This window comes from Pelophylax lessonae, assembly GCF_965119305.1.
Source record: "Pelophylax lessonae genome assembly, chromosome: 1".
NCBI classification, from domain to species: Eukaryota; Metazoa; Chordata; class Amphibia; order Anura; family Ranidae; genus Pelophylax; species Pelophylax lessonae.
Window position 1 is genome coordinate 821,002,842 of NC_138768.1, and position 26,666 is coordinate 821,029,507.

At 42.2% G+C, this 26,666-nt stretch overlaps 1 protein-coding gene across 1 annotated transcript in view; it reads right to left on the minus strand.

The window, feature by feature from the left end:
- Window positions 1–486: 486 nt before the first annotated feature.
- CD8A (CD8 subunit alpha) overlaps window positions 487–26,666 on the minus strand; it is a 55,826-nt gene continuing 29,646 nt past the window's right edge. Inside the window, exons 5-6 of the mRNA XM_082243503.1 lie at window positions 11,555–11,588; window positions 487–832 (exon numbers count right to left, since the gene is read on the minus strand). Coding sequence (XP_082099629.1) covers window positions 778–832; window positions 11,555–11,588 — 89 coding nt within the window. The 3' untranslated portion in view covers window positions 487–777. The remainder of the gene's footprint in view (window positions 833–11,554; window positions 11,589–26,666) is intronic.

Sequence of the window (26,666 nt, forward strand, 5' to 3'; positions counted from 1 at the left end):
AACTAGCACTTGATACAATTAGCACTTGATACAACTAGCACTGGATACAACTAGCACTGGATACAACTAGCACTGGATACAACTAGCACTTGATACAACTAGCACTGGATTCAACTAGCACTGGTGCCTATATATCTCAACACCAGACACTGGGAAGCAGGGACATTTATTTACACAGAAGCCCAGATTTAGCAAAAGACCCCCCCCCCCGCCACATTCTCCCAGAAAGTGGCTCCTCGCCCTTTAAAAACAGCCACATTTTGTGCACTAGCATCCCACCCATTCATATCACTTACCTCCGAGGATAAGTGACGCAACTGCTTGATTTTGCATTTGTCCACCCACCCCAGTCTAGCCATTTCAGATTCTGATGCTACCCTTTTCCCCAGGCAATGTGTGATCAGCTCCTCTTCTGAGCTCTGATTTTACTTCAAGCAGCATGACAAACTGGATAATTTAATTTGGGACTATGTTAGACAAGCACAGGATAAATGCTAACCCAATCTTGCAGAAATTGGTAGATAAAAAGCAAAGTTGGTGACACCAGTTTCTAGCAACTCAGTTCACTGCAAGCTCAAAAATACTAAATGAGCCTATATAATGACCTCCTCGGTTGCATAAAATTGTCAGGCACACTTGCACACTTTAAAAAGGCAACAAAAGACACAAAAAGCCTGTACAGTATGCACAAGATAAGATTTTAGTCCTTGTACTATTCATAGAAAAAGCTAAGTAGGTTGTTAGCAGATAGGCCAGCGTGGAGGAGGTCCACCACAATTACTTCTTGTATTTGTTCATGATGTTCATTTGACCATTGTTTTCATCCAAGGGCCTAGAAAACAGAAAATATTTTGTCATACATTTTCTTTTTTTTCATGCATTGACATATTCTACATTTCCCTGGGGTGAACTGTGATGAACTTACATCAAAGTGGGGGCTCTTGGGACATCAACGCCTATTATTTACCGATGACATGCAATTTTTATACTTCATGTATATCTGAGCTCCTCCATGTAGTCAGCATCTGTCAGTGGGTTACATTACCCAGCACTTGAGATGCATAAAATGGATGGGCTAACTCACATGATATGCTGATTGGTAATTTGACAGCTGACCACCTCATCTTATCCTCCTAGGAGGTCATTGCTAACTGAAGCCAGACTTTTCACTTTGCAAAGGGATCCTCATGGGTAATGAAGCAGTGGATAAATAAAAGGTGGGTAAATGGATTAAACATCAGTAAATCTACTGATTATAACATAGTACAACTGACCTGGTAGGTGATGTCCCATTAAAGTTTCATAACCATGGTACCACAAGGCCTTACAAAATATTCACTGAAATGTTGCAGCAGAACATGGAACTTGTTGTGCCATGCTATACCAGGTGAACAAGAGTAGGAACTATAATTTCACACTGATAGTAGGTTGAAACATCATTTTTTTTATGTAAACAAATTGCTTAAACTGCATCCATGTCCAGCCAAAACTATTTTTTCTTCAACTTTTTAATATAGTTGGGAATAGTTAGAATCCCTGCCAGCTTCTTTTGCAATCTGGGGCTCTGTTAGAGATATTTCCACTCACTTCCTGTCCTGGTGCAATAGTTTAGCCCAGTGGTCCCCAAACATTAGTCCATAGGCCCTTTGCATGCCTTTATTAGGACCCTAGGGCACTGTTCCTACCACTGATGAGAAGCTCTGGTACTCCCACTGATATGAGGCACTATTCCTTTCATTGACACCAACAATGAGGTACCCTTTCTTCCACTGACACCAAGAATGGAGTACTATTCCTCCAACTATTACCAATGATGAGTCCCAGATGGAAGTAAAAATCCAGCAGGGGGGGAGAGCATGGCCTGATGTTGATGTGAGGAGACATGTGTAGCTAGGCTCGCGTTCCTTGCTTCTGACATCCTGTGTGCTGTGAGCCACGGCAGCGTGAGAAAGGCTTGTTGGCGATCAGTGCTGTCCACTGGGCTGGGTTGTGACAGCGCTCTGGTATGGAGGTGCAGGTAAACCAGAGGACCGGCCCCTATGTGCGCCAATAGACCCCCTCAGGGTAGTGGAGTATAGCTGTCAGCTGAATGAAGCTTGACCCCAGAGGGTGTGCTGACCCCATGACTAGGAAGAAGGGAGAGGAATCAGTGCAGCATGATGGTGCTTGCACACAAACACAGCACTCTGCAAAAGAGAAGGGAGGCTAAGCAGCAGCTAAATTGGAATGATTCGCAAATACACCAAAGAAGGGAGGACAATCTACATTGCTGCAATCCAAAACCTAGGTGTCTCCAGCAAAGAAAAGTCCAGAAAAACCCAAGGCAGTTTTAGGGACTGATCTAGTAAGTGGATCAACAGCTATGGCTGAAAGTATGGTGCTGTCTGCTGAGGCTGGAGCTTTGATAGTGGAAGAACCCTCTCTGAAGAAAGTCCTGCAAGCAGTCAACTCCTGTGTAAGTCATCTCTATTTGAAATGTTTGATCAACTTAAAGGGTAAGAGAAGATATATCTTTTTTGAGGCATGATGTACAAAAAGTGCGTGAACGAACATCAGCTTTGGAGGGGAGGATAAGTTCAGTGGAGGATGATTTGAACCAGGTGAAACAGGAATTAAAAGCAATCAGTGAGAAAATAAATGAATACACATCTAAGATGGAGGAAATGTAAAATAGATTGCGCAGGAACAATGTGAGAATTTTGGGCCTTCCTGAATGCAGCGAGGGTTCAAATCCTATAGGATTCCTAGAGAACTGGCTTATAGAAAGCTTTGGCAAAGTCTCTTTTTTCAATACACCAATGGAAGTCGTGGCATAGTTGGATAAAAATGAGAAAGGACTCCAGAGTAAATAATAATAAGAGAATGCATATTGAAAGCCAATATATTTTATAAGTTTCACAGCTGTTATAGTGCATTGTAAGCATTTTTTAGGAATTCAATTGAAATTCAAACTCAGTACATGGAAATGAGCATTGAGCTGTAACAGGAATACAACTTTATATGCCATTTATTGCACAATGGTATTTACATATTAGTTGGATCAGACAGAGTGGAGACAGAGGCACCCAGACACGTTGGAGTGATAGTGGGAAAAATGAAAGGACAAAAAGGAACTTAGGGTGGCTATTTTGCTCGTAGGATTTGTAAGTATGACATAAGATTTAAAAAAGAAGGAAAATAAATTTTATGCAGTCTGAAATAGAACTAAGGTATATTTTTCTTTAATGTCCCCTAGAGAATGTGGTGTGTGTTTTGGCTAATATATAAATCCCTCCGCCATTTAGGGCTGAAGTCTTACACCATCTGGTAAAGTATATATCTAATAAGCCCGGAGAACCAGTATTGGCTGCAGGAGATTTTAATATGGTTTTGGACAGGCGGGTGGATAAGTTCCCACCAGATACATGGACTGACCACATTTCCGATAACCCATTATCTTAATTACTGAAGCAGGTGGGGTTGAAGGCAATCTGGAGACTGCAAAATCCAAATGGTCAACTATATTCTTGTTTTTCCAGAATGCACCTTACACTCTCCAGAACTGATACAGCTCTGGGCAATGAAAATGTATTACACTTTATAAAAAATATAAGTTAAATGCCTAGGGGTCTTTCAAACCATTCCCCATTGGTGCTGTCCGTGTGCTTGGGGGGGAAACGTAGTAAGAGGGAATGGAAATTAAGTCCCTTCTGGTTAGAGTTAATAGGAGAACCTGCAGGAGTTCTGATATCTTTGAAGGACTTTATTGAGATTTATACTGGTACGCATCTCCAGAGGTTATTTGGGATGCCTTTAAGGCGTACCTTAGGGGAATATTGATACAACCTATAGTAAAAGTTAAGAGGCACACTAGGGAGAGGGAACTTTCCATTAGGGAGGAGGTGATAGCAGCAGAAAGACAATATATGGAAGATCTGTCCCATGACTGGTCAAATAAACAGCAGGGATATAAAAAAAAACTGTTTTAATTAAGGCAGAGAATAAGTGGCTGTTTCCAAAGCAGTGTTTCTATGCAGCCGGAGAGAGTGTAGGACATATGTTAGCCCTGGTAAGAACAAATTCACCCTCTACAGTCATATCTGCTATTAAAAAAGCTACTGGCAGGGTCACCTCATGTACCACAGAAATTTAAAACATGTTTAAAGAATACTACGAGGGGTTGTATGATTCACAGCATGAAGATGTAGAAGGGGAAATGTGGGGATTTTTTAGAAGTCAGAGGATCCCGTGTCTCACCAGGGAAGATAGAGAAATGCTGGATGCTCCTATAGCCCTAGAGCAGCTACAACAAGCCGTATTAGCAATGGCAAATCAAAAGTCTCCTGGGCCGGATGGCTTGCCAGTAGAGGCATATAAATATTATGGGGAAATATTTGATAAAAGTGTTTAAGCGGGTAGCAAGGAAAGGTTTATTGCCCTCTTCTATGGGGGAAGCTACCATAATTGTTTTGCCTAAAGAAGGGAAGGACCATCTTAATCCATCCTCTTATAGGCCAATATCCCTATTATGTATGGATATGAAACTTTTGGCTAAAATTCTGGCTGCGAGACTACATAAATTATCCAGAAACTCATACATCCAGATGAGTCAGGGTTTATACCGGATTGGTCTACTAGTAAAAACATAAGGCGAAAGTACCTAAATGTACAAATTCCAACGAATAATATGGGATCATGGAGTATTTTATCTTTTGATGCGGCCAAGGCCTTTACTAGCTTTGAATGGCATTATCTTTGGCTTATCGGCCTTTCAGCTTGGCCTTGTTTTTACTGACTAGATGAGGTTGCTTTATAGGACACCTAAGGCGAAGGTGAGAATAAATGGTGAGTGTTCAGAAGTGTTTTCATTTTCATCGCCCCTGCTTTTCACCCTTGCAATGGAATCATTGGCTATTGCTGTTAGGTCCTCGCCAGATTTCCAAGGATTTAAGAGGGCATCTGGCAAGGAAAAGATTGCATTATATGCGGAAGATGTATTGTTATTTTTGGGTACCCGGTCCTCATTGACGGCCGCGATGAACATAATCACAGATTTTGGGAAATTCTCTGGCCTGATAATAACTGTAATCTTCCCCATGGATCCCCTTGAAGACCCTCTACCTCCTGGGACTTCACAAATAAAGGTAGTCAATAAAATGAAATACCTTGGGATACATATAGCAAGGGACCCTAAGCAGTATAGAAACATAGAAACATAGAATGTGTCGGCAGATAAGAACCATTTGGCCCATCTAGTCTGCCCAATATATCTGAATCCTATGAATAGTCCCTGGCCCTATCTTATATGAAGGATAGCCTTATGCCTATCCCATGCATGCTTAAACTCCTTCACTGTATTTGCAGCTACCACTTCTGCAGGAAGGTATATTGCTGATAACATAATTCCAATGGTAGCTAATTTTAAACGTAGGGGAAGATTTGGTGTTGTTTCCCATGTCAGTGGTGGGACGATGTAATTTAATTAAAATTACTTGGATGCCTCAGCTTCTGTATGCATTGCATAACTCTCCAGTTTGGATACACAAGTAGTGGTTCCAGAAAATAGACACAATTTTTAGGGAATTATTAGAGGTCACGCTAGAATACAGTTGCGCACGCTACAATTACCAAAAGGTAAGGGAGGGATAACACTACCGCACCCCTGGAGTTACTTCCTTGCGACACAGTTGCAACATTTAAAGGGTTATAACTTATTTACAGGGGGAGAGTCAAGTAGAAACAAGATGTTATCATGTACTTGCCACTATACAATACTAGAGGCTGTGGACGCAGAGTCTTTTTTCTTGTCCTACACTCTTGCTGGTAATAAAACTATGGAAAACAGTTAAAGGGTTACTGGGTTATCAAAGATATATGGAACATTCCTCTCTCTGGGATAATAAATATTTATTGGAACTACACAGTGTAGGGAAGATCAGGGAGTGAGAAGGATGTGGTATAACTCGCCTTGTGCAATTATATAAGTCCACTGGTTTAAATTCATTTCAGGAACTAAAAGAGGAATTTGATATCTCAAACCAATCCTTTTATAGGTACTTACAAATTAGACATGCCTTGGACACGCAGTTTAAAGGAAAAACCACTGGCTTGGAGCAAGATGCCTCTTCTTTGTAAAATAATCAAACGCAGATGTCTCCAGGGGACTAATCTCAGGTCTCTACGTAGACATATGCAAAGTGGCAGTGAAGGAGACTGAGAACCTCCCTTATAAGAGTCGTGGGAGGGAGACTCAGGGAATATAACAGATGAGCAGTGGAAATGTATACTGAAATTGGGTCCGTTGGTATCTCTGTCCCTCTCACAAATAGTATCACACTTATTCCTGTTACATAGGGCATATTGTACTCCCCAGAAATAGTTTTTAGCATTCGGGCGGAGGCCCCATGCTAAATGCCCAAGATGTGAGAACCCAAAGGGAGATCTTATTCACATGGTTTGGAGATGCCCAAAACTGAGAGGTTCTCAGCACTATAAATGTAGTTAATGGGACATCTACTAATGTAAAGATCCAAAGATATGTGTACTGGGTTGTATAGGTAGAGTTAATGCATCAAGTAGCACACAAATAGCAGTGCTTAGGTGCCTATTTCAAGCACCAAAACTGATTGCGCAGTTGGCAACAGCTCCCCCAACATGTAAAGAATGGGTAGAAGTAGTTAATGCTACAATAGGAAAGGAAAAATCTGTATATACCAAGTGGGGATGCCCTTATAAATTAAAAAAAATATGGAAACCCTGAATAGATAAAATGGGACCAGTCCCTTGAAAGATAGGAGAGCGAAGACAGCAGGATATACTGTCTCTGGGGAAAATAGATTGAGAGGCATATTCTGGATTTTAAAATGAAAGTTGTATTTAAGTAAGAGAATAGAGGATGCTAACGATATGAGTGATTTAATCATTGCGCAAAAGTAATAATGAAAACATTTTTTGTTAGATGTTGTGATTAAATGTTGTCTGTGGAATGTATGTATAAAAAGCAAAAACTTTCAATAAAGAATATTTGATTTTAAAAAATCCATCAAGTTTCTAACCTTCATTTCAAAAATAGGAAATATGTTTTGGCTGGGTATATTTTAAGCATGTGATAAGGCATTAATATGGGTTTACATGGAAAAGTAAATTTTTTAAACTTTTTTAATGTTTTTATAGTTAGTTGCTACTGTCTGCTGCAGCTAACTATTATCCTGTATGGAAATACTAACATTGTAGTTATTACTGTCTGTTTACTTTAGTGGTCAATGAAGAGGAAAACCCTGGCTCTTTTTAGGACCCCTTCTTAGCATTCCAGTCTGTTGGAATGCTTTACTGGTATTTTGTACAGCAACAAATGGAAAACAGTGCCTGCACTTTTTTTAAACGCAGTGTACCACAATGCACCACAATGCACATACAGTTTGTTGGGGTGTGCTGCAGCTGCAGCATGAGAGCATTAGTACCTATTGCAAATGTGTGTTCGGGTGTCTTGCTAAATCAATGGCACTGGAAAGCACTGAACAAAATTTGTGCAATGTACTGGTGTGAAGCCAGGCTTACAAAGGCAGCTAGGCAGAGATGACATAGTAGGGTGTACACCCTATGGGCTTATGTGAAGTCTTGGTGGGTAAGCATTAAATTCTGAAGCAATCCTGAAATGACAATTTTTTCTAAAATAGCACAGTGCCATTTTGTTCAATCAGGATAAAAAAAAGGGGGTGTTAGTGTACTTCCGTGGATCTTAGCAGGCTAGATCTGAGTCAATGCACCTCGGCAGCCAGGGCTGCTGTTAGAAATCGCGGGGCCCCGTACAGACTACCTGGCAGGGCCCCCCCAAGAAAATATTAAAGATATATTTAGCTAAAATTACAACAAAATCACTATGATCAGACACAAATATAACATAACTCGCATAATTCCTGCTAAATCTAAAAAAAAACTATGTTAAATAAAAAAGAAGATGAGATGAGAAAAATATACAGGCTGGGCAGTTGGAGCTCAGTGATCAGAGAGACAGAGAGAGAGAAACAAAGTTACAATTTACAAATAAACTCCTGAGCAGAGATAAGTGCTGGGAGGGGGGCCCACACAAGGGAGGGGGATTAGTGAGGGACAACTGTCTCTTTCTCAACAGATAAAAGCTGATAGCAGGGAGGGGGACAGATCAGATTCAGGTGCTGGAGGAAGATTTCTGTATTTGTTGTCCATTACTAATCCCCCTCTCTGTGTGGGCCCCCCTGTGTGCTCGGGCCCCCTACAAGAGGGCTGGTGCCCCCCCCCCCCTATCAGCGGCCCTGTCTGCAGCACTTGACAAGAGAAGCTGCTCTGGAAATGACAAAAAACAAGAAGACAAGGCGCCTCTAAGTGCAGTAGGCTCAGTGTATTTATCAAAATTAACAATTAAAAGTACTCACATGAGTAATAAGACAAGAGCATGGTATAAGAGCATGGTATAAGAGCATGGTATAAGAGCATGGTATAAGAGCATGGTATAAGAGCATGGTATAAGAGCATGGTATAATAGCATGGTATAAGGTCCATCTGGAGTCTTCCAAGCCACTATGCTGAATACTGTGATGCTGTGCTGCAGGTGTCCGGAGCGCCGCTAAAAGAAGGTCTGACGAAGGAGATGAGCTCCGAAACATGTAACCACCCACCACCCGCTCCATTGGATGCCGGCCGCCTGTGTCCCCGCCCTGCTCTAACGAGGCTCACGCCGACAGCTGAGACACAGCTGAGAGGACACATACACACACCGGAAGCGGCGCTCCGGACATTCGCAGCACAGCATCACAGTATTCAGCATAGTGGCTTGGAAGACTCCGGATGGACCTTATACCATGCTCTTATACCATGCCCTTGTCTTATTACTCATGTGAGTGCTTTTAATCCTTCATTTTAATAAATACACTGAGCCTACTGCACTTAGAGGCGCCTTGTCTTCTTGTTTTTTGCCATTTTGTTCAATGATTCAAGCACCATCCTATCTCTCTGTCATATACTGTCGTAGGCACACATAAATGAGGACGCATCCTTTTCTCTAAGAAGCCATTAAACATTTTCAGCACAGTTCAATATCTACTGACTCAGAGCTAGTGAAAAAAATAAATGAAACGTTTTTTGTTTAACATGTTGTTTGGTCATTTATAACAATAAGCCACATCCTGCCTCCACGTTGTGGTTAGGGTTTTTTCTGCCCTTGACAATTATCACACTCCTGAGAGGTTTTGTCTCTGCTGATCATGCTGACAAACAAATGCAAAATGATAAAGGCTATTTATCATTGTGTGATAATTCCATGGTGTAGTGTAAAAAAAATAGGAAATGGTCAAACTTCATGACTTTTTCACAAATAAATTATGGGTTTCACTATTCTTTAAAGCAGTGTTTCTCAACTTCGGTCCTCAGGACACACTAACAGGCCAGATTTTAAGTATAACCTTGGGGAGATGCAGATTAGAATACTGCAATCACTGAGCAGCAAATAATATCACCTGTGATGTATTTCAGTTTTCTTGCAAACCTGGCCTGTTAGCGTGCCCTGAAGACTGGAGTTAAGAAACACTGCTTTAACCACTTAAGCCCCGGAAGATTTTACCCCCTTCCTGACCAGGGTTTTTTTTGCGATTTTTTACTGCTTGACTTTAACGGACAATTGCGCGGTCATGCGACGCTGTACCTAAACTAATTTGACGTCCTTTTTTCCCCACAAACAGAGCTTTCTTTTGGTGGTATTTGATCACCTGTGCGATTTTTTGATCATGCGCTATAAACAAAAAAAGAGCGTAAATTTTGCAAAAATAACAATATTTTTCACATTTTTTATATGAAATTCCCAAAAAAAATGTAAAAATCAAAATTTTTTAACATTTTCGGCCAATTTGTTTTATGCTACATATGTTTGATAAAAAAAATCGCAAAAAGGTTTGGTTTGCGCAAAAGTTATCGCGTTTACTAACAAAGGGAAAGATTTTTGTCATTTTTGGTGTTTTTTTTTAACGAGTAATGGCGGCGATCTGCGATTTTTTTTTGCGGGACTGCGACATTGCGGCGGACAGATCGGACCCTTGACTGACATTTTTGACACTTTTGGGGTTACCAGTGACATTTCTACAGTAATCAGTGCTATATATATGCACTGTTACTGTAAAATGACACTGGCAGTGAATGGGTTAACTTTTTTTGAGAGGGAGGGGCTAAGTGTGTCCCTAGGGGCGTGTTTCTAACTGTGATTGGCTGTGGCTTGAGGTGTAAGAACAGAGATCAACGGTCCTATATAGCAGAACCGTATGATCACCATTCTTACACAGGGGAGAATGACAGGCGGCTTTGTTTACATTAGCTGCCTGCTTTTCTCCCGCTGTAACGGACGATCGCGAGTGCCCGGCGGACATCGGGTCCGCCGGGCACACGCGCAGGGGGGTTCGTGACCCGAGCGGGAGCGTGCATCCGGCGGGGCGCGTTCGCTCCCCAGAGCCTCACAGGCTAGTGACGTACCCCTATGTCACTTTGCCTGTAAGGGGCTGACCGCCGCAGTATATGTACTTGCGGCGGTCGGCAAGTGGTTAAAGATACCTACGGGGCTGCCATAAACAAGGTCTGTAACAACATAGTGCCTAGGGCGCTGTGTGATTGAGTAGAACCGCAAGGTGTTTTTTCAAGCTTATGCCAGGGCCAAATAGAAAAAAAAGCGTAATACACCTCTGCAGTCCTTGCACATTTGCCCATGTTTTATCCCTTAAAAGACCCTGCAAGTACAATAAAATACCAAATGCAGATCTGCCAGAAATGCACTCAGCTCCTAATTTTTGTTGTAGACTCAGACACAGTATTTTTTTGACTGAGTGGTGTCAGCCCTGCCTATTTTTCTTTTGCTAAGCCACTCAACCATCCCCACTCTTTTTATCTCCAAGGCATGGCCACTAATCTCCAAGGCATGGCCACTAATAGGAATAAGGAAGGCTAAGTAGTCCCTCTGAATTAACACAGACGGAGAGCACAGGGGCAGAACAGCTCTGAATTTCTGATCACCAGTTTTTGCACTTATAACACAAAGATGACCAAACACTTCCAATTGTTTATTTAACAAACCAAAAGGAATTCAAATAAGAGAAGTATAATGTTAGGGTCGCACATACACTTTAAGGGAAGGCGTAGAAGTTATTTTTAGATATACATTTGGCAGTGAACTGGTTGTTGCTAAAATTAAAATAAAAACATCAACACAAGGGACATATCATTCAGTCAGTAGGATGTGTCTCTTGTACTGATTCTTTTAGTTTGAACGGTGCAGTGGGGGTTACTATAACTAGAGGGCTGTCATAAACTGTCAAGAGGGCCCGACTATGCCCCTTGCTTACCGCCCAGCTGCCCTATTCATAGAAGCTATACTACAGCATCTATGGATGAAACAGGATCCATGAATGGAGGGGGCGGAGCTTTCAATCATTCATCAATTCTCCGTTCCGTGAAAATGGAAACCTTTAATTTAAAAAATCTCATTAGCATGTTCTTGATAGAAGAAGGGACAAACCAAAGGCAAAATATATGCAGACTTCAGCTTTAAATACATACTGACCTGTGTTTACACCGGCATCTTCTTCTTCTTGTACCTAAAACAGATACAAAAAAAATTACATCTCCATAAAATGATTCAAATGACTAAAATATAGCATAAAAAAGTATATAGGAGGAGCAGATTTTATATTTATCAGGCTGTAGATTTTTAAAAATCTCCTGTAAGTAACGTCTAGGAGGAGGTTAGTGGACTTTACATTGTACTTGGCCCTTTCGGGGACGGCATTTGGAACTTTCTTTTGGAGAAGGGTTACAAGATGTGATTTATTAGCAGGGACATTTTTTTGCTTACACTCCAGTCATTTTGCCCTATCACCAATTTTCTTTACCTTGATGTCCCTAAATACAATTAAATATCAACCATGCAGTATTCTTACACAGGAGTTACTGGTGGGGAATATACATTTCTTTACAGAACACCTTTAATGAAACCCAGCAGCACATACTCACGTTTCCTGAACTCTCCCATATGGGCAAAGATAAAGGGAGGGATATGCAGGTTCAAACCCCTTTCCCATGCAGAGTTGCCATCCATCAATAAATAAAAATGAATGTCAGTTTACCAGCAGTCCATGCTAATTTTTTGAGGGTTTTGAGATTCCGTTTGGCTGGAATAATCACCAACAGTTTTCCATGCCCCATTGTGTCAACTCTGCCATCACTATGGTCAGCATGCCAGTGTCCCGTATATTAACCCCAGCTCAGTTTCTCCACAACACCTTTTGGGTCTTTCATTACAAAGATATCACTCCCTACCAAACTATGTTGGATTCTTTTGTCATCCCATGGACCTCAGAGTGGCTGCAAACCCAAGAACTAACTTTCCAGATACCTACATTCCCAGAGAAGCCAACTATCCAGGAGATATCACAGATGCAGGGGATGCACAGAAACTTTAAGCACTTCCCACCCTACCATATCATGTGTAATCGCTCCAGTATTCCACATTACTACCTGCAAACCCACCAAAACATATCAAGCTCTAAAAGGCACCTGCATGCCCTAGGGCAGCTAATTTCCCCAGTGGATACCACATTCTTAGAATTTACACTCTTGAAGTTCCTTTTATCCTAACCAAGGTTGTGTTTGCACTGCCGCATCCTACAATATGTGTGTATGTGTGTGTACGCTGGGCTTTATATTTCATACTTCTGACCCCTGCACCTTTGATGATAAATAGTATTAGGCTGGGTTTACACTTATGCGAATTGGATGTGGGTTTCCTTGCATCCAATTCGCATGAGGACAGCTGCAGCATCAGACTGATGGACTAAGGACAACTGTAGCCATATAGGTAAGTATGTGTGTTTATTTCTTTGCTATCCCACACTTCTCTTTTAAAGATATTTATTTATTAGCGTATAACACACACAGGCATATAACACACACCTTCATTTTAAGAGGGAAGTTTCAGGAAAAAAACGTACATTTTAAATAAAGAACTTTGAAACAAAATAAGGGTCAGTGCCCATCAATGCAGCCTGATCAGTGCCCATTAATGCAGCCTTATCAGTGCCCATCAATGCAGCCTTATCAGTGCCCATCAATGCAGCCTTCCCATTGCCCATCAATGCAGCCTCCCCATTGCCCATCAATGCAGCCTCACCATTGCCCATCAATGCAGCCTCATCATTGCCCATCAGTGCAGCCTGATCAGTGCCCATCTGAAACCTCACCATTGCTCATCAATGCAGCCTGATCAGTGCTAATTTGCAGCCTCACAATTGTCCATCAATGCAGCCTGATTAGTGCCCATCTGCAGACTTACCATTGCCCATCAATGCAGCGGATCATTGCCCATCTGTAGCCTCCCCAATGCCCACCAATGCAACCTGATCAGTGCCCATCTGCAGCTTAACCAGCACCCATCAATTCAGCCTGATCAGTGCCCATCTGCAGCTTCATTATTGCAGCCTGATAAGTGCCCATCAGCAGCCTCTTATATGCTGATAAATACAGTATGTCTATTGTGCATGCAAGGCTGCCTTTTGCTCCTTTGTTAAGGTGCTAAGAGCGAGGACAAGAATCTCCAATTAATTTTAATTAGGTAGAGCTTAAAGTGTAACTTCACCCAAAAGGGAATGTTTTTCTGTTCTTCATCATCCCACCCTCCTCTGTCAACATTAGCATATTTTTTTTTTGGGGGGGGGAACCTGTTCTTGACAGGTCCTGCTCCCACTTCCGCTCTGACTGCGTAGGCGATTGGAGCGGCAGTTTGCCTCCCCCATCTTTCCCTGCAGCCTCATGGGACACGTCACAGGTCCCAAGAGACTGCAGGACCATTCACAAGGCACAGCGCAGCTCGCGCATGCGCAGTGGGCAGCCAGCTGTGAAGCTGCAAGCAGTCACAGTCAGCTGCCCACAGTTATGATGAGGATCGAAGAGCAGTGAAGATTGGGCTCGGGTGAGCACGGCTCTGGATCCTTGGACAGGCGAGTGACTCTTTATTAAAAGTCAGCGGGTACAGTTTTTGTAGCTACTGACTTTAAATGTTCTCACAGGGGACTGAAGAACCAGTTTAAAGAGGGATTAATACCATTTTTATTGCTTATATTAACCATTAGCCAACCACGTAATGTACATTTAGCTCTTTTTTTGCGTGAAATACGTACCTGTACGTAATTTCAAACAATAGCCTCTGGGTGGCACGCGTGCGAGCTCCGCTGGAGACCTGATTGCACGCTGATTAGAGAGAGGGGGAGCCAATTAGCGGGTCCGGCATACCAAATGTCAGCCGGCCACAAGGCAAATTGCCGTTCTGACAGAGGAGAAGATAGGGATCTTGTGTTCCTGCTAAGCAGGCACATGGATCTCTGTCTTCTTGCAGTCAAAGCAACCCACCCGCAGTTAGCAAGCACCCCCTAGTACACATTTAACCCTTTGATCGCCCCTGATGTTAACCCCTTCCTAGCCAGTGTCATTAGTACAGTAACAGTGCATATTTTTTAGCACTGATCACTGTATAGGTGTTACTGGTCTTTAAAAAAGTGTCAGTTAGGTGTCCGATTTGTCTGCCGCAATGTCGCATTCCCGCTACAAGTCGCTGATCGCTGCCATTACTAGTAAATAAATAAATAAATAAAAATTCCACAAAAATATCCAATCATTTGTAAACGCTATAACTTTGTGGAAACCAATCAATATACGCTTTTTGGGATGTTTTTAACCAAAAATATGTAGCAGAATACATATTGGCCTAAATTGATGAAGAAGTTTGATTTTTTTCATTTTTTCTATTGGATGTTTTTTATAGCAGAAAGTAAAAAATATTGTTTTTTTTTTTTATAATTGTCGCTCTTTTTTTGTTTATAGCGCAAAAAATAAAAACGGTGGAGGTGATCAAATACCCCAAAGGAAAGCTCTATTTGTGGAGAAAAAAACTACATCAATTTTATTTGGGTACAGCGAAATTGTCAGCTAACATACCGCAGTGCCCTATCACAAAAAATGGCCTGGTCATTGGGGGGTAAAACCTTCCGGGGCTGAAGTGGTTAAAGCGTATCTCTATCCAAGAAACACTTTTTCAAATAGTCTGGAATGGTTAGGATCATTGTCCGGTTTTATTGATTTCTGTGTCCCTTCAGAGGGGGAGATTACCCTTTCCATTTGTCCTTGTAGCCATTGTCACTGCCAAAGAAAGTAATGGTAAACCCAACACGGGGAAATTCAACATTATACAATTGTTCCCAGAGCAGGAAGTGAGGAAAAATCTCCCAATGAGCACAACTGTTAGGATGACAGCTGTCTAAAAGGAGATTTGCCTTCATTGTGGAGAGGTTTTACTCACTTTCTGTTGTATCTTTGGGACAGGAAGTGAGGGGAAATCTATCAATAGGATACAGCAAAAAAAAGAAAACCCTAACTGTAGTTTTAACCCTTCATTCCCTACTCTGTTTAGAATTAGAATAGAAAAACAGCTTTGGCTGGTGATCAACTTTAAAGAGGAAGTCAACTTCCATTGATTGTTTGTACCTATAACTAAGCCTATAATAAGGCTTACCTATAGGTACTGTAAATATCACCATTTAGGAGATATTTACTGTATATGCAGCCGATGACATCATCGACACATGGGGTCTCAAGGAACGGCCACCCTTGGAGTGATGTTATGCGACTCTGGCTGGTCACACAGCCAGAGTCTGTGGACCCGGAAGGAAGATGGCTGAAAATGGGTGCGTCCTCCAGCAGTGACAAGGAGGGCTTTATTTGCAGCTAAGTGTCACATAATGTGCTCCTATGACATGCATACAAGCACATTAATAAAAATAAAATGGAAGCCGTTTGCTTCCTCTTTAAACTTGTAAAGCTAAATTTATAGAGACTAGATTTAGAAATGTATTTTCACAGAAAAAGTCCTTCCATGAAAAAAACAAATTCAAGGGCCCTTAACCCTCCTCTTATGTTAGAATTCCGTTACTATCCATGATGTTAGGGTCAGTTTTGAGCCGTGTTTTAAATCAGCCATAAAATACCCTCCGAATAATTATTTATCATCAAATTTGTTTCTTACCTCTTGGTTACCTTGTTAGGCTTCTTTATCCTTGAAAAGATTGGTTTTAATATTTTTGGTGTGACCCCATAGACCTTTCTTTTGATAGCATACCTCTCATTGTCAAATTTAAAAAATGGTAAAATAAAGTCAGCAACTCTGAAATGAATTTGTCCTATGTTTCTTCACTTTATTTAGAGAAGCAGACAAGCAGGAAAAGAGATAGGCCCTCCCTAACTACAGCTCACAGGGTTGAGAGGTGATTGGCTGTCACTGTTACTAAGCAGAGAGAGTGTTTATGATTTCAGTTTTGGAACTTATTAGTGTCCTAAAATCCTATATTATAACTGGGTCAGAATTGACCCTAACACCATGAACGTCTTCATTTTCACCACAGTATTTTATAATTTAGTGAAAAGGATTATTTTTCTATTACATTGTTTAACTACTTGCCATCCGCGCTACAGCCTATATACGGCTGCAGCGCGGACTCGAATTTTCGGGAGGCCGTTTTTAAACGCCCTCTCAGTGACACGCCCCCCGCGCGCTCCCGCGAGCGCGCAGCGGGGAGAATCTGTGTCGGCCGTGTCCCTTGGACACGGCCGATCACAGATCGTGGTGAATGGCCAATCACAGCGGCCATTCACCACGTGATCGGATCATCCACTGAGAGATGATCTCATATGTAAACATATGAGATCATCTCTCATCGCCGGCGCTCCTTTCTCACACGGAGCCTGCAGTGTGAGGAAGGAGGGAGAGCTGCACAGCGCCAGGGACAAAGAGACATGTAATCAGGGCACTGATCACCAGTGCCCTGATTACTACAAGGTAAAAAACATACACAGTGCCCCCCCATCAGTGCCCACAGTGCCCGCCATCAGTGTCCCCATCAATGCCCACAATCAGTACCCATAGTGCTGCCAGTCAGTGCCCATCAGTGCCTGCTCATCTAGGCACTGATAAGCACTGACTGGCAGCACTATGGGCACTGAGTGTGGGCACTGATGGTGCTGCCCATCAGTGCTCATCAGTGCTGCCCATCAGTGCCACCCGTCAGTGTCCATCAGTGCCATCCGCCAGTGCCCATCAGTGCCGCCTCTCAGTGCCCAGCAGTGCCGCCCGCCAGTGCCGCCTCTCAGTGCCCAGCAGTGCCACCTCAGTGCCCAGCAGTGCCACCTCTCAGTGCCCAGCAGTGCCACCTATCAGTGCTCATCAGTGCCGCCTATCAGTGCTCATCAGTGCCGCCTATCAGTGCCCCCTATCAGTGCCACCTATCAGTGCCACCTATCAGTGCCGCCTATCAGTGCTCATCATTGCGGCATATTAGTACCTCCTCATCAGTGCCCATAAGTGCCACCTCATCAGTGCCCATAAGTGCCGCCTCATCAGTGCCCATCAGTGCAGCCTATCAGTGCCCATCAGTGCCGCCTCATCAGCGCCCTTCAGTGAAGGAGAAAAATTTATTTTCAAAATGTACTCACAGAAAATAAGAAACTTTTTTTTTTTTTTCAAAATTTTCTGTCTTTATTCTTTTTTTTTTGTAAAAAATAAAAAACCCAGAGATGATTAAATACCACCAAAAGAAAGCTCTATTTGTGTGAAAAAAATGATAAAAATTTCAAATGGGTACAGTGTAGCATGACCGCGCAATTGTCAGTCAAAGTGTGACAGCGCTGAAAGCTGAAAATTGGCCTGGATGGGAAGGGTGTTTAAGTGCACAGTAGGCAAGTGGTTAAATAGAGGTTCCTGACAAAGTAAAAAAATTTTGATGCAATAAACAAATTTATGTGATACTTATAGACATTCAAAACCTGAAAACGGGTCAGTTTTGACCCTAACACAAGAGGAGGGTTAAGACTGCATATGATGTAATACAGAATGAATATTAACATATTAAAGCAGAGTTCCACCCAAATGTGGAACTTCCACTCATTTGCTTCCTCTCCCCCTCTGGTGCCACATTTGTCACCTTTCAGGGGGGAGGGGGGAACGGGTACCTGTTTTTGACAGGTACCCTTGCCCACTTCCAGGAAACTGTGCAGTGGCGAAGTTTGGTCCCCTCCTTCAGGCCCCCGCCGCCGAGCCAATCTGGATGCGCAGCGCGCTTCGCGCATGCACAGTAGGGACCCGCCCGTGAAGCCGCAAGGCTTCACTGCCAGGTTCCCTTACCGGCAATGGCGGTGGCAGAACCCGACAGCTGATGGAAACATTGGCTGCGGTGCCGACATCGCTGGACTCCAGGTCAGGACAGGTAAGAGTCCTAATATTAAAAGTCAGCAGCTACAGTATGTGTAGCTGCTGGCTTTAATTTTTAGAGGGGGGAGCGGAACTGCGCTTTAAATACTAATTTATTTTTCTTGTTAAGGTGTATCTAACGCCAAAATCAAGCATATATGACAGCTTACCTTAAATGAGGTGGGTAAATTAGTTGTATTTTTAAAAATGCGCTTCTGTCATTGTCACCTGGTAGTCCTGTGGGCAACACACATCCAGTCCCTGGGTGACTACGCTCACTCCTCTTACTTCTATTCAGGCAGCTCTTGTTGCCACCCTGGCTAGACTGCAAATATGTCTTCCTTTCTCCATCTCCATTACATGCGGGTGGGCAGATCAGTAGATTACAGAAGGAAGATAGAATTGCTTTTATCTGTGAGTGCAACTCAGTGTGCACTAAAGTGACAAGGACACAGCATTTCTGGCACGATCAACGTGTATATCCTGTACTTGCTGAAAATGTTCTTGCCAGTTTCAATGAATGCCAGTTCAATGCCAGTTTCAATGAATGGGCGCTTGTCTTTTTAACTACTTCAGCCCCAGAAGGATTTGCCCCCTTCCTGACCAGGCCCTATTTTGCGATTCGGCACTGCGTTACTTTAACAGACAATTGCGCGGTCGTGCGACGCTGTACTCAAGTAAAATTAATGTCCTTTTTTCCCACAAATAGAGCTTTCTTTTGGTGGTATTTGATCACCTGTGCAATTTTTATTTTTTGCGCTATAAACAAAAAAAGAGCGACAATTTTGAAAAAAAAAAACAATATTTTTCACAGTCTGCTATATGACATTCTCAAAAAAAAAAAAATGTAAAATCAAATTTTTTTAACATGTTAGGCTCATTTGTTTTCTGCTACATATTTTTGGTAAAAAAAAAATTGCAATTAGCGTATTTTGATTGGTTTGTGCAAAAGTTATCGCATCTACTAACTACGGGAAAGATTTATGTCATTTTTATTGTTTTTTTTTTACTAGTAATGGCGGCAATCTGCGATTTTTTGCGGGACTGGGACATTACGGTGGACAGATCGGACCTCTGACTGACATTCTTGACACTTTTGGGGGGACCAGTGACATTACTACAGTAATCAGTGCTATAAATATGCACTGTTACTGTAATAATGACACTGGCAGGGAAGGGGTTAACATTATGGGTGATCAAGCGGTAAATGTGAGCCTAGGAGAGTGATTCTAACTGCGGGGGAAGGGGGGGGGCGTGGCTTCTGAAATGACCATAGAGACCTGTGATCCTATATAGAAGGATCACAGGCGCTCTGTGATCATTTCAGGGAGAAGAACGGTCAGCTGTGTTTACAACAGCCAACCGTCCTTCTCTCTCAGCGGGGAACGATCGTAGGTGTCAGGCGGCAATCGGAGCCGCCTGACCGCTGCATCGGCTTCCCCGCTGACGAGCAGGTACGAGAATGAGCCCGAAGTACAGCTACAGCAATTTGCCTGTGAGCAGCTGCCTGCCGCCGTATAATGGAGGCGGGCAGTCGGTAACAGGTTAAACTCACTCCCACGGAAACGTTTTTCCCTATGCTAGGGTCACCAGTACGGTATTTGTACATTGATATCGTATCCCCTTTAAAGTGTCTCCTCTCCGGAGAGAATAAGTTCAATGCTTTAGTCTTTCCCCATAGCTGAGGTCCTCCAGTACCTTTATTACTTTATAAGCTTTGTCACTCTTCTCTGGACTCTCTCCAGTTCCAGCACATCCTTCCTGAGGACCGGTCCTCAGAACTGGACGGCATACTCAAGATGTGGCCGGACCAGAGTCTTGTAGAGTGGGAGAATTATCTCTGGAGTGAATCCCCTTTTTAATACATGCCAATATTCTGTTGGCTTTGCTTGCAGCAACTTGGCATTGCATGCTATTTCTGAACCCGTTATCTACTAGGACCCCCGTTCCTTTTCCATCCTAGATTTCCCCAGATGTTCTCCCCCTAGCAAGTAACTTGCATTCGTATTTTTAGCACCCAAATGCATTACTTTACATTTTTCAATATTAAACCTCATTTGCCATGTAGTTGCCCACCCCATTATTTTATTTAGGTCTTCTTGTAGGGTTTCCACATCTTGCTGAGAAGTTGTGGAAACCCTATATTGCATTTTTGCTCTTGAGTTTAGTTAACACGTAGTACTGGATATGCTATTTTACATTTTTTTCCCGCCATAGTTTTATATTGTCTGGAATAGTCCACCGCATAATAGATTAAACTGAATAAAAGCAGCCTCAAATTATTTTAGGTGAATTTTGTCTTGCATTGATAAATCTGACGTGGAATGTAACATGTACGGGCTACCTCAGTACTTGCTGTGCAGAATAATTCTCTATTTTTGCTGCCATTTTAGGCTAAAGGAGGCCCCTGTACTGAGACAAAAACTTTTAAGATCGCTTGTATATTAAGCAGCATAAGATGCCATCACTTGCAGCTTTTGCATTTGTAATGACTAGTACTATATAGCCTATTCAGAATGATCATCCTTCTCTATACCAGCCTTGTATATGTGTGTTGTACAACTCATTGATAAGGTGAATTGTGGTTATTTTCTTTACATGTTTTGAATCATCTCTTCTTTGTAGTCAGCATTTCAGTTTCTCCATAGAAAATGAAACAACGCTTCACAACCCGTTCAGAACCACATTTCTATGAAGAAACAACTTTGTAGCAGGCCCTATTAGGGCTGAGTGCTGAAAATCCCCAACCTCAGGTCATTCTCTTTATATAATTCCTACTTTCCCCCTAATAATTATGGGTCATAAGCCAAGTCTAAAGCCTTGATAACATGCAGCTAGCAATAATTTGTCACATTCAACTGGACTCGTGTAACTTTAACAGCTTATCCAAGCAGCTTCTTTAGATTTAATGAGTGCCAGGAACATAAAACAATGACCCTGCAATGTGTAAAGAGCAGCGTTAATTTCGTCAACCAAAATGTTTTCGCCAAAGTTTTCGTCAGCGGCATTTTTACAGTGATGAAAACGAAAAGTACAGCGTATTTTCGTCCACTGACGAAAACTATGACGAAAATCAAATCCATTTCCATTAAATCCATTTCCGTTAACAAAAACAAGAAGAAAATGTGAGGCAGGGACGTTTACTAACTTCCGGTTTTCACTGAGCTTCGCCTGCTTCCGCTCCAAGCAAGCAAGCGAGTTGAAGCAACTGTGTTCACCATCCGTGACGACTGCCAGAGACCAGAGCAGCACTCTGCATTACAGACCATACCTTAGACCTGAGACCGCCATCCAGCACTGTGCAGCATTGCAGGCCTCCTCAGACCACCGTCTAGAGCACTCTGCAGAATTACAGGCCTCCTCTGACCAGTGACCACTGGCATGGCGGCATCCAGAGCACTGTGAATTACAGGCCATCCCTCAGACCTGAGACCACCATCCCATCCAGCACTCTGCAGCATTACAGACCTCCTCAAATCACCCTCCAGAACACTCTGTAGCATTACAGGCCTCCTCAGGCCACCGTCTAGAGCACTCTGCATAATTACAGGCCTCCTCTGACCAGTGACCACTGGCATGGCGGCATCCAGGAGCACTGTGCAGTACAAGCCATCCCTCAGACCTGAGACCACCATCCAGCACTCTGCAGCATTGCAGACCTCCTCGGACCACTGTCCAGAGCACTGTGCAGCATTACAGGCCTCCTCAGACCACCGTCTAGAGCACTCTGCAGAATTACAGGCCTCCTCTGACCAGTAACCACTGGCATGGTGGCATCCAGAGCACTGTGCATTACAAGCCATCCCTCAGACCTGAGACCACCATCCAGCACTTTGCAGCATTACAGACCTCCTCAGACCACCCTCCAGAGCACTCTGCAGCATTACAGGCCTCCTCAGACCACCGTCTAGAGCACTCTGCAGCATTACAGTCCTCCTCTGACCAGTGACCACTGGCATGGCGGCATCCAGAGCACTGCATTACAGGCCATCCTTCAGACCTGAGACCACCATCCAGCACTCTGCAGCATTACATGCCTCCTGAGACCACCGTCCATAGTGGCTAAATCTGTATCTGTGAGTTTGTTTAAACCTTATTACCATAAATAATAACATGGGAAGACAAGAAAAGCACCTCTAAGTGCAGTAGTTTTAATGATGCATAAAAATGATACTTGAAAAAGGAGTGCGCATGCCCAGTGGGGCCACCATGCATGCTCTGAAACGCGTTGTGTTCCTCTCCTGCCCGCTGGTGAGGTCACGCGCTGTCCGCGTTGCAGGCACTCTCTTCACCGCCAGTCACCATCCCGGCTCCAGCGTTGGACACACCGCACCACGGCACTATTAGATCCTATTTGATGAGCTTTTATCCCATTACCTCATGTGAGTGTGCTATTGTTCATTTTTATGCATCATTAAAACTACTGCACTTAGAGGCGCTTTTCTTGTCTTCCCTTGTTACTTCAATCCACAGAGTTTACTTCACTCTTCTGAAGAGCCGTCCCTTGCTGCATGTTGCCTATTATATCCACCTGAAGCCCTGAAACCCATTCATCTCCCCTGATGGACTATTTTATACACTAACTTACGGACTATACTATATATTTTTACATATTTTATATTTTGATACTTTTATTGCTGCTTTAGGGTCCTTTCACACGGCCGCTCCGTGTGTCCGCAAATCATCCCATCCGTTTGCGGATGATTTGCGGACATAATGTAAGTGAATGGCACTGCGGATGTCAGCGGAATACCATCCGCTGACATCCGATTTTCCTCCTTTCAGTTCTGTTCCGTTTTTTCGAATGGAACAGAACCCCATTTTTTCTTCCGTGTAAAAAACGGAAAGGAAGGAAAGTCGGATGTCAGCGGTGTCATCCGCTGACATCCGCAGTGCCATATACTTACATTATGTCCGCATATCATCCGCAAACGGATGGGATGATATGCGGGCACACGGAGCGGATGACAGAAATGTCATCCGCTCCGTGGAAAAAAAAAAAAAAGTCCAGCAGCGGGCGTGTGAAAGAAGCCTTATATGTAATTACCTTGAGCGCCAAATGTTTATCCTCTATAAATAATAACATGATATTTTTATGAGTTTGGAAATTCTATAGAAATGCTTAAATAATGCATTACAATTTAACTAAACACATTAAATTTTAGTTGACTAAAATTATTTTAATCGACTAAAATGTACTGGAGATTTTAGTCCACTAAAATACGATGACTAAAATGGGACTAAAACTAAAATGGCATTTTAGTCAAAGACTGTGAATAAAACTAAATCAATTGCATATGACTAAGATTTAACTAAATCTAAAATGGCATTTAAGTCAAAAGTCTATAACTGAAATGAAATCAAAATTTGATGCCAAAATAGCGATAAAGAGAGATGCTGATTGTCCAAAAACATGAGTGGAAGTTTGTAAACCCAGCTTGATTTAATCATAATGATATCGTAATTCCAACCCATGGTTTCCTTGAACTCTGGGACAGATGTCAATACTTTGACTAACAACTGTCCCAGAAATGAAAGGCAACAACATTTTTGTATAAATATAAAAAAACACACTATAAATGCCTTTTTTCCCCTTTTTTATAAGTGATCACATTTCCTCTGTTCTCAGCTGCATAAGAGCTCTGGGAAGGAGAAGCAGCAGCACACTGGGCTTTCCAGTGAATGGCTGTGCAGCAGGGGCGTGTCAGGACAAGTCTGATCATTGGAGGAGAGAAGGCATAGCAGGCACATATCAGGGATATGAAATTTTGGGGTAACAAAAGCTTTAAGAAAGTTCAAAAATAACATTAGGAAAAAAATATTTTGTCAAAAGAGTAGTGGATGCTTGGAACAGACTTCCAGCAGAAATAGCAGCCAGTCAATAGTAAGTGAACATAAACATAGCCTCGAAAAAAAAGGTAAAAAAAAAAAATGGCACTTTCACCCTTTCTGCTGTCAGGCAAGCTTTGTTGGAGAACAACTAGGCCAGTGATGGCGAACCTTGGCACCCCAGATGTTTTAGAACTACATTCCCCATGGTGCTCATGCACTCTGCGGCGTAGCTGTGCATCATGGGAAATGTAGTTCCAAAACATCTGGGGTGCCAAGGTTTGCCATCACTGAACTAGGCCCTCATGATGTCCACAGAAGGCATGTGACACAAGTAACACCCACTTGACATGTCTGCCTGGAAGTCTGGGTCTAGACAGTTGTACCCCCATAAACGGTCAGGCAGGCTGAATTTGAGCTATTGTTGCAAATTTGGGACAATATTATTTACACCCATTCCCGCAAAAAGGTTCAGACTTATGCAACCAGACTTATGTCTTCATCAAGTCTTGCTTTTCAAGCGGAAACACTTTGTCTGATAAAAAGAATATATGATCCTTGGAAGGTCTTATTATCACTCTCTTGATGGCCCAAAAACCTCTCAGTCTTCATAAATGATGCCCAAAGCTAATGTAGCCTTGAACATACTTTTTATCATTCAGCAACAAAAATGACCCCCAGTGTCTCATATACTGTAAAAACTTTGCAATGGCCAGTTACATTTATTCCTACACTTAAAATAAACAGATTGAATCTGAAATTCTCCATATATGATTGGTTCCTATGTGACAATGCAAATATTAACCTCCCTGGCAGTATGATTCTTTTGGATTTTAGGTGCTGAAAGCGGTACCATTATTTTGCATGTAATTCTTGTGAATGAGCAGCCCAAACCAACTGTATACATTTATTATATATATATGTATATATATATATATATATATATATACGTGTATAAATATATATATATATACGTGTATATATATATATATATATATATATATATATATATATATATATATATAATAAATGTATACAGTTGGTTTGGGCTGCTCATTCACAAGAATTACGTATATATATATATATATATATACTTATATGTATATATATATATACATAAAAAGTACAGTAAAACTGCAGGAAAGGGCACTGGGGGGCAAACTGATATGATTTTTTTTTTATTTTGAATAGTATCAGTGTGTTTGGTGTGTTTTTACATTTGAATTTGCCGCCGGTTCCACCCCCTGCGAATGTCACGTCGCAGGAGACGGAAGCCGGGGCACGGAGACGATCAGGAGGAAGATCCGCCGCGAGTCACCGCCGGGACACATTGCTGGATCCCGGTGACAAGGTAAGTAACCCTGCTTACAGGATCCAGTGATGCTTCTGGCGGTACCCCGAGTGTGGCTCGGGGTTACCTCTTTTGGCTCTGAAATTTAACCCCGAGCCACGCTCGGGAATACCGCTAGGAAGGTTAAGACTAGAATTCAATGGGGTTGATTTACTAAAAGTGGAGAGCACAAATTCTGGTGCAGCTCTGCATGGTAGCCAATCAGCTTCTACCTTGAGCTTGTTCAATTAAGCTTTGACAAAAAAAATCTGAAAGCTGATTGGTTTCTATGCACAGCTGCACCCATTTTTGCACTTTCTAGTTTTCGTAAATTGACCCCAATGACTTGAACCTTTAGGAACACAACTTTTAGTGCCCCTCCTCTATAATCTCCTTTTTACCACTTCTTTCTGTTCTTATCCCTGCTTAGAATATCGTGATAATGTGTAAAATGTGTAATCTGTAACATATATTGGTTCAAACTACTGATGATGGAAAAATGTGTGGCCAATTAATTTACAGGAAAAAGCCTTTTCTTTGGCTCTTCTGCCTATAGGAACAGGACTACTATGCCTGATGGTAAATCCAGCCGTGCAAACCTCTCTTTCAGACAAACAAAGATATGAAAATGTCTGCACGATCCTGAGACCAAACTTCATGTATTCATGTTCTCACACAGACATATAGAGGGTCCCAGTAAAAAACGGATGCCGCAGAACTTTTCACCACATCTACTGTAACATTATCAGAACGTTCATCTTACATCGCCCCGGAAATCTTTGACCTAGAATTTTGATATGATGTATGTACCCACCACCTGCTCTGTATTTCTAAAGGGGGTCTTCAAGAAACAATTAGAACTCAACTACTGTTCGGTTTTGTAACACCTACCTATTCTATGAAAATTCAATACAAAATAATTTATAAAAAATAAAAAACTCAACTACTGTTTGGTTTTGTAACACCTACCTATTCTATGAAAATACAATAAAAAAGAATTTATAAAAAATAAAAACTCAACTACTGTGTCAAGACCTAGGAGTTTACCCACTTTTTGCTGGCCAGGGGAAATTTTAACTGGTGTCCCAAATCCAAAACATAAACCCCATCAACTGCTGAGCTTTGCCCCAGATTATCATGTCTTATCCTGTTAATTTATTTTACGCTTTTTCACGCTAAGAAAGCAGCACACCCCGCTACACAAAACAGCAACAACTAAAAATAAAA